This window comes from Saccostrea cucullata, unplaced genomic scaffold, assembly GCF_032062105.1.
Source record: "Saccostrea cucullata isolate Sc308-1 unplaced genomic scaffold, CSIRO_AGI_Scuc_v1 ctg1220, whole genome shotgun sequence".
Lineage (NCBI taxonomy): Eukaryota > Metazoa > Mollusca > Bivalvia > Ostreida > Ostreidae > Saccostrea > Saccostrea cuccullata.
In genome coordinates, this window is record NW_026931211.1 from 19,405 (window position 1) to 29,428 (window position 10,024).

Sequence of the window (10,024 nt, forward strand, 5' to 3'; positions counted from 1 at the left end):
TAAAAAGGTGTGAAATGTGTCAGTTTAAAATATACCTTTACAAAAGGATCAGATGAAATTGTTTAACAAAGGTTGTATGTGTTACTAATTAAAAATAATTCTGTGGCATTTAAGAAAAAGCTTGTTTTAGTCACCAACAATTTTATTAGAAGTTCGTTTTTCAATTTAAGGACAGATAGTACAAACAAAGAAATGGATGCCTGCTGATTATCATATATTTTGGGGTCTATTTTTTGTAAATGATGCAAATAATAAATTTCTAAAATATCAAGAAATTTTAAACCTTTTATTATGTTAAATTCTACTTTTCTGCAACCATCCGTATAAATCGATCCAAATTTTGTCACTTCAAATCCCATTATTGCAAAATTTGGAATGAAAAATGAAAAAAATTATCTGGTTAACCTTCTTTATTTCACAAAAAATTTATGAAATTTTGTATCATCTGTCCTTGTGTCGATTTACTTTTATAAATGTTTGCGTGTCTGTGAAAAATAATTATTTATTTCCTGATCCTTTTAATTATTATTGAATTGAATATATTGTTAGTTGTCGATATTTTGTATGTTTGTACCTTTCCTATATAATATAAGTGCATATTTCCTTAAAAAACATTTATCTGTGGAAATATAAGTGTATCAAAATGAATTTTGAATTGTAGATTGTACCCTGAAATAAAATTTTGAACCTAGAAGACAAGTGGGACCAAATAAAGGTAGCATGGTGAATATGAATGCCACAAGACAAATTAAAGTGCTTCAATGCTGTCAGTGTCAGAATGACGTAGAATTCTACTGCAGGCCATGTAAAAAAAATATGTGTATGTATTGTAAGCAGAAACACGTTGTGTACCTCGATACCAAAGATCATAATGTCGTTATTTACCGTTTAAAGCATGGTGACTTAATAACACCAGAGGTATGTGAGAGACACAGAAACCGAAAATTTAAAAACTGGTGCAAATCCTGTGAATGTCCCATTTATGATAAAAATTGTAAGCACGAAGAACATGAAATTCTGGATATTAAATTAGCCTGCATGGTTCAAAAAGCGGAACACAGGGAGAGAATTATTCAGATTAGAGGCGATAGTCTCCCATACGACCGAGCGATCCTAGCAGGTCTCGAAACTGATGTGAAAAGAGACATAAAAAACGTAAAAGCAAAACTTTCAAGCATCACACAAGAGCTTGTGGTTAAAGCTGAAAACTTAAAAAAAACTTATCGAAATACATAGTAAAGCACTAAATGATTTACATAAAACAAATGTTTATACGCGTTTCAGAATAAAACATCAAAACGTGATGGAATATGTGCATAGATACGAGCAATTGGCAAACATGCCTGTGAAGTTTCTATTGTTCATAAAGAAAACCCATGTCCCCAAGAGAACAGAACTTCCTGCTAACATAAAGCGTGACTTTAATAAAGAAATAAGTATAAGATGCATTTTAGAGCTATTAGTTGAAATCAAAATCACAGAAGCAGGAAAAAGACAAGTTAGAAATGAGAATATGTTGAGGCTGTTAAAAGGGGCTATCCTAAATACTAAGCATGTTGATGTGATTAACTTATATCACGGTGGACACATTTCCTTTGTGACGTCAGATAGACGTTGGGTCAGTGATGGACGTAGTCTTATTTTGACGAGTTCTAAAGGTAACAATCTCTTTCATGTATTTGATGTAAGTGAATACTATAATGTTGGTGTACATACAGTAAACAGTGAAGGAGAACTTATTTATATAGACAAAGACTGGAACATTAACAAACTAAGTGCAGACAATACTACAAAGTCGACATTGATAAAAAGAACTGAACTATGGGAACCACTTTGTATCTGTCATTCTTCCTCTACTGGAGATTTGCTGGTCATGATGAGATATGATACACGAAACTCCGCCATACCATTATCAGATGTGAAAGTCATTCGGTATAGTAGTACAGTACAACTAATCCAAAGCATCCAATACCAAAAAACAGGCGAACCATTATATCATGATCCTGTCTACATCACGGAGAACAGGAATGGAGATATTGTTGTATCTGATTCATTCAAAGGTGTGGTGGTCACAGATCATAATGGAAAATATCGTTTTACTTACACAGGACAACCATTAGCACCACCATCAGTATCCCTTATACCACATGGGATCTGTGTAGATGCACTCTTAAATATCCTTATCTGTGGTCTATTGGACCACGCAATACACTATATTGACAAGGACGGTCATCCCCTGTTGATTCTATCAACGAAAGAAGCTGGGATATTTGAACCATTGGGTCTGGGATATGACGAAAAAAATCATCTTGTTTATTTCGGATCAAGAAAGACCAACAGACTGTGTGTGTACAGACATATAGAACGACAAAACTATCTTGCATAAACTCTAATTTGCTAGTATTTGGCTGACTTGTTTTATATCAGTTGGTAGAACTTTTTTAGCTGAATTTGACTACAGATTGTTACGTACACTTGATCAATAAATAAGGCTGAAGGCAGGTTATAACCTGTCAACAGGGACACTTACTCCTCCTAGGCACCTGATCCCACCTCTGTAATTTGCATTGGTACCTGTTATGTTGTGAATGGTTTTTGCGCGATCGATCCCTGTCCGTTATCTTCACATTTTTCATACCTTTACAGACAAACAGACAAGGAGATTTCGACACTCTTATTGATATAGATAATAATGATCTGATATACGTACAATGAGAGTTTATATTTATTTTTATTCCTGGGATACCGGAGTAAAGAGATTCCGAACATTATTCAAGCTCAGTTTATTTTAACGAATACAAATAAGGAGCAGAGCAAACGCTGGCCTTTAAAAGTTCAGAGGTGAGATCAATTCAATAAAGGAGTGAGCATCCTCTAACGACCAGTAATACTAGTGTGTGTTCCTTTTCATAATCATAGGCACTTGGGGTATGGATCCCCCCCACTTTCCCATTTTTCTTTTCTTTTTTAAATATAAGGTCGAGTCACCTTTTTCCTATTTTTTGTATTCTAATATGCACTATATATTATCAATAATGTAGCTGTTTTGTCTCTATAAGCTGTTTTTTTTTTTTATAAAATCCAGATAAACAATAGAAACCAAATAATAAGCATGGCTGATTATAGGTAAAGTATGCAACTTGTTTGTTATTGATTTGCTAGTAAAATTAAGAGATAAGCTTTACCTGTGATACTCCACGATCAATAAAACAGAAACATTAACTGACATAGAAAGACAAGAAAAATGGCGCAAATGTTTTAAAATTATTTTATCATGAACATTCTTGCATTATTAGTCTCACTTATTTTTTCCTGATAATTTGTTTTTCAAACACTCCTTCTATTATATTATACTTTATATTAAAATTATTTAGTCAATTTCAAAAAACAGAAATATTTACTGACATTGAAGGGTAAGAAAATTGCCATAAACATTTGCAAATTATTTGATTATAATTTAATTTTGTTTGTATTCTCGCCTCTTGTTGGTTGATTTCCAAAATGGAACGCATATTATTTTGTATAATCTGGTTTGGTATGGGGACATATCCCCTGACGACCAGCTTAATCATCTTATCCACGCAATTTCCTCATTTTCAGTCCTATTTATCTATGGATTATTCCAGATTTAATAAATGTACCTTTATTTTTAAACAGTAGCTCGATCTTACCTCATGTAAATAAGCATCATGGCTGCTAGATCTATTGTTCAGTTATTACCTCCCACGCTTCCTAGCACTTCCGTCACTACGGTAAATTTGAACTCATAAAAAACAACACAAATTCACATCAAAAGTTGTTTAATTATTTTAAAATTAGATCATAAGGAGTGAGAGTCATTCCATAAATAAACATACTTGCATACTGAGTTTTTGTTATTCATTTGGGGGGGGGGGGGGTTAAAATTCTTGTTGTAGTGAACAATTTTACTAGACGTACAGTACATTTTAAAATTTAAAACATTTAACTTTTCATGAAAATTAATGTCCATGAAAAAACTATATTTTTAAATGTAGATTGTCCCCTGAAGTGACATTTTGAACCTAAAAGAAAAAACATATTTAAGTAACACCATGAATAAGGATATCACAACTCAAATTAAAGTGATTCAATGCTGTCAATGTCAGAGGGAAGTTGAATTCTACTGCGGTACATGTGAAAAAAATATGTGTATGACATGTAATCAGAGACACGTTGTGTACCTCGATACCAAAGACCATGATGTTGTTATTTATCGTGTAAAGCATAGAGACTTTATAACACCGGAGTTATGTGATAAACACACAGACTGCAAATATAAAAACTGGTGCAAATCCTGTGAATGTCCCATCTGTGATAAACATTATGAACATCAAGGTCATGAAATTCTAGATATCAAATTAGCCTGGACGGTTCAAAAACAGAAACACAGGGAAAGAATTATTCAGATTAGAGGCGAAAGTCTCCCATACAATCGTGCGATCTTAACAGGTCTCAAATCTGACGTCAAAAGAGACGTAAAAGCCTTAAAAGTAAAACTTTCCAGCATTGGAGAAGATCTTACAATTAAAGCTGAAAACTTGAAAAAAAAACTTCTCGAAATACATAGTGAAGCGCTAAATGATTTACATAAAACAAATGTTTATACGCGTTTCAGAATTAAAACTCAAAAAGTGAAGAAATATTTGCATAGATACGAGCAAATGGCAACCAAGCCTGTGAAGTTTCTATTGTTTATAAATAAAACCCCTGTCCCCAAGATAATAGAACTTGCTGATAACATGAAGTGTAACTTCAATAAAGAAATAAGTATAAGGGACATTTTAAATCTATTAGTCGAAATCAAAATCACAGAGACAGGAAAAAGACAAGTTAGAAATGAGGCTGTTAAAAGGGGCTATCCTAAATACTAAGCATGTTTATGTGATTAATTTATATCAAGGTTGACACATTTCTTTTGTGACGTCAGATAGACTTCGGGCAGTGATCTCATTTTGACAAATTCTAAAGGTAACAATTTACATCATTTATTTGATGCAAGTGAATACTATGGTGTACATACAGTAAACAGTGCAGGAGAGTTGATTTATGAAGACAAAGACTGGAGCATTAACAAACTAAGTGCAGACAATACTACAAAGTCAACACTAATAAAGAGAAAAAAACTATGGGAACCATGGTGTATCTGTCACTCAGGCTCTGCTGGAGATTTGCTGGTCATGATAAGATATGATACAAGAAACCCCACCATAGTATTATCAAATGTGAAAGTCATTCGGTATAATAGTACACTACAACTAATCCAAACTATCCAATACGACAGGACAGGTAGACCATTATATCATGATCCTATCTACATTACGGAGAACAGGAATGGAGATATTGTTGTATCTGATATATGGAATGGTGTGGTGGTCACAGACCTTTAAGGGAAATATCGTTTCACTTACATAGGACCACCAGAGGGATTGTCTATTGGATTTATGCCAAGTGGAATCTGTGTAGATGCATTCTTAAATATCCTGATCTCTGGTCGGTGCTATATCTCACCGAAAATATTCGCCACTTGTATAAATCATGCAGGGGAAATAGCAAACGTGGCACACCTCCGGCTGGTCACGCTACCGGACACCAAACTAGATCTGACCACCCCGACAAAACCGGTCCCTTTATATACTCGTGGCAGAACAGACTCAAATGTATGGAACCCCATTCGAACAAAATTAAAATAATATATACAACAAAAAATCAACTTCTTCACAATCATCTTGCATAAACTTTAATTTACCAGTGTTCGGCTGACTTGTTTTATACCATTTGGTAGAACTTTGTTTTTTGCGCTCCGTTATTAGCAGACTTATTTTTTATATTCATATGAAGCAGAATTTATGCAAAATCTTATGCGTGAAAAGAAGAAAACACTTGCTGTGGCCTTCAGCTCGACATTTAGATATATCGACGTCGTATTATCAATTGATAATGATAATTTCCATTCCTACGTCGACACGATATATCCTGGTGAGCTTGAGATAAAAGATACCACAGAGTCCGACACTTCTGCTTCACACTTGGATATTTAACTTGAAAAAGACACCAATGGTAATCTAACAACCAAGCTATATGATAAACGTAATGACTTTAACTTTTCTATCGTCAACTTCCCCTTACTTAAGCAGCAATATACCTTCATCACCTGCATACGGAGTATATATATCTCAGTTGATTCGATATGCAAGAGCATGCTCTACGTATGAACAATTTCTTAAACGAGGTAAATTATTGACAAGCAAGTTGATGAAACAAGAATATCAACAGTCTCGTTTAAAGTCATCATTTCGTAAATTCTATGGTCGATACAATGACCTTGTCAGCAAATACAATTTATCATTGAATGAAATGCTGACTGACGTTTATCATACCAATTGTTAGTCCATTATTTATACACTGAATTGACTACGGATTTTTTCCGTTATTTCCTGATTATGACAACGAGCACACGGCGGGTGTGACCGGTCGGCAGGGGATGCTCACTCCTCCATGGCACCTGATCCCACCTCTGATGTTTCGGAGGTCCGTGTTTGCTCTGCTCTTATTTTGTATATTGTTTAATGGACGTTGAGATTGAATACTGTGCGTTATTTCCATATCCTTCTTGTACTGTATTTGACTACGGAATGTTCCGTGTATTTGATCAATAAAAAAGGTTTAAGGTAGGGGATGACATTTCAACGGGGGATGTTTTCTTCTCCTATGCACCTGATCCCATTTCTGGAGTGTCCATGGGTTCGTATTTTACTCTGTTCAGAGCATTGTATTGTTTGTAGTTTTTTCGAGATTGATCGTTCGTTATCTTCACCTTTTGATACATAAACAGACAAGGAGATTTTTGACATACTTATGATATAGATGATAATGATCTGATCCATACATATACAGACAAGGAGATTTTGGACACTCTTATTGATATAGATAGTAATGATCTGATCCATACATATACAGACAAGGAGATTTTTGACATTCTTATGATATATATAATAATGATCTGATCCATACATATACAGACAAGGAGATTTTGGACACTCTTATTGATATAGATGATAATGATCTGATCCATACATACACAGACAAGGAGATATTAGATATTCTTATTGATATAGATAGTAATGATCTGATCCATACATATACAGACAAGGAGATTTTAGATATTCTTATTGATATAGATAATAATGATCTGATCCATACATATACAGACAAGGAGATTTTTGACATTCTTATTGATATAGATAATAATGATCTGATCCATACATACACAGACAAGGAGATTTTTGACATTCTTATGATATACATGTAGATAATAATGATCTGATCCATACATATACAGACAAGGAGATTTTTGACATTCTTATGATATATATAATAATGATCTGATCCATACATATACAGACAAGGAGATTTAAGACATTCTTATTGATATAGATAATAATGATCTGATCCATACATATACAGACAAGGAGATTTTGGACATTCTTATTGATATAGATAATAATGATCTGATCCATACATATACAGACAAGGAGATTTTGGACATTCTTATTGATATAGATAATAATGATCTGATCCATACATATACAGACAAGGAGATTTTTGACATTCTTATGATATATATAATAATGATCTGATCCATACATATACAGACAAGGAGATTTTGGACATTCTTATTGAAATAGATAGTAATGATCTGATCCATACATATACAGACAAGGAGATTTTGGACATTCTTATTGATATAGATAATAATGATCTGATCCATACATATACAGACAAGGAGATTTTGGACATTCTTATTGATATAGATAATAATGATCTGATCCATACATATACAGACAAGGAGATTTTCGACATTCTTATTGATATAGATAATAATGATCTGATTCATACATATACAGACAAGGAGATTTTGGACACTCTTATTGATATAGATAATAATGATCTGATCCATACATATACAGACAAGGAGATTTTCGACATTCTTATTGATGTAGATAATAATGATCTGATCCATACATATACAGACAAGGAGATTTTGGACACTCTTATTGATATAGATGATAATGATCTGATCCATACATATACAGACAAGGAGATTTTTGACATTCTTATGATATATATAATAATGATCTGATCCATACATATACAGACAAGGAGATTTTAGACATTCTTATGATATATATAATAATGATCTGATCCATACATATACAGACAAGGAGATTTTAGACATTCTTATTGATATAGATAATAATGATCTGATCCATACATATACAGACAAGGAGATTTTTGACATTCTTATGATATATATAATAATGATCTGATCCATACATATACAGACAAGGAGATTTTGGACACTCGTATTGATATAGATAATAATGATCTGATCCATACATATACAGACAAGGAGATTTTGGACATTCTTATTGATATAGATGATAATGATCTGATCCATACATATACAGACAAGTAGATTTTTGACATTCTTATGATATATATAATAATGATCTGATCCATACATATACAGACAAGGAGATTTTGGACATTCTTATTGATGTAGATAATAATGATCTGATCCATACATATACAGACAAGGAGATTTTCGACATTCTTATTGATGTAGATAATAATGATCTGATCCATACATATACAGACAAGGAGATTTTGGACACTCTTATTGATATAGATGATAATGATCTGATCCATACATATACAGACAAGGAGATTTTTGACATTCTTATGATATATATAATAATGATCTGATCCATACATATACAGACAAGGAGATTTTAGACATTCTTATGATATATATAATAATGATCTGATCCATACATATACAGACAAGGAGATTTTGGACACTCGTATTGATATAGATAATAATGATCTGATCCATACATATACAGACAAGGAGATTTTGGACATTCTTATTGATATAGATGATAATGATCTGATCCATACATATACAGACAAGTAGATTTTTGACATTCTTATGATATATATAATAATGATCTGATCCATACATATACAGACAAGGAGATTTTAGACATTCTTATGATATATATAATAATGATCTGATCCATACATATACAGACAAGGAGATTTTAGACATTCTCATTGATATAGATAATAATGATCTGATCCATACATATACAGACAAGGAGATTTTTGACATTCTTATGATATATATAATAATGATCTGATCCATACATATACAGACAAGGAGATTTTTGACATTCTTATTGATATAGATAATAATGATCTGATCCATACATATACAGACAAGGAGATTTTAGATATTCTTATTGATATAGATAATAAGGATCTGATCCATACATATACAGACAAGTAGATTTTTGACATTCTTATTGATATAGATAATAATGATCTGATCCATACATATACAGACAAGGAGATTTTTGACATTCTTATGATATATATAATAATGATCTGATCCATACATATACAGACAAGGAGATTTTTGACATTCTTTTGATATATATAATAATGATCTGATCCATACATATACAGACAAGGAGATTTTAGACATTCTTATTGATATAGATAATAATGATCTGATCCATACATATACAGACAAGGAGATTTTGGACACTCTTATTGATATAGATAATAATGATCTGATCCATACATATACAGACAAGGAGATTTTCGACATTCTTATTGATATAGATAATAATGATCTGATCCATACATATACAGACAAGGAGATTTTGGAACTCTTATTGATATAGATAATAATGATCTGATCCATACATATAAAGACAAGGAGATTTTAGACATTCTTATTGATATAGATAATAATGATCTGATCCATACATATACAGACAAGGAGATTTTCGACATTCTTATTGATATAGATAATAATGATCTGATCCATACATATACAGACAAGGAGATTTTGGACATTCTTATTGATATAGATAATAATGATCTGATCCATACATATACAGACAAGGAGATTTTAGATATTCTTATTAATATA

At 32.3% G+C, this 10,024-nt stretch overlaps 1 protein-coding gene across 1 annotated transcript; it reads left to right on the forward strand.

The window, feature by feature from the left end:
- The first annotated feature begins 1,339 nt into the window (after positions 1–1,339).
- LOC134231798 (uncharacterized) lies at positions 1,340–2,386 on the forward strand. The gene has a single exon (XM_062713769.1). It carries the CDS (start codon positions 1,340–1,342, stop codon positions 2,384–2,386), a length of 1,047 nt encoding a protein of 348 aa, XP_062569753.1.
- Positions 2,387–10,024: the final 7,638 nt, after the last annotated feature.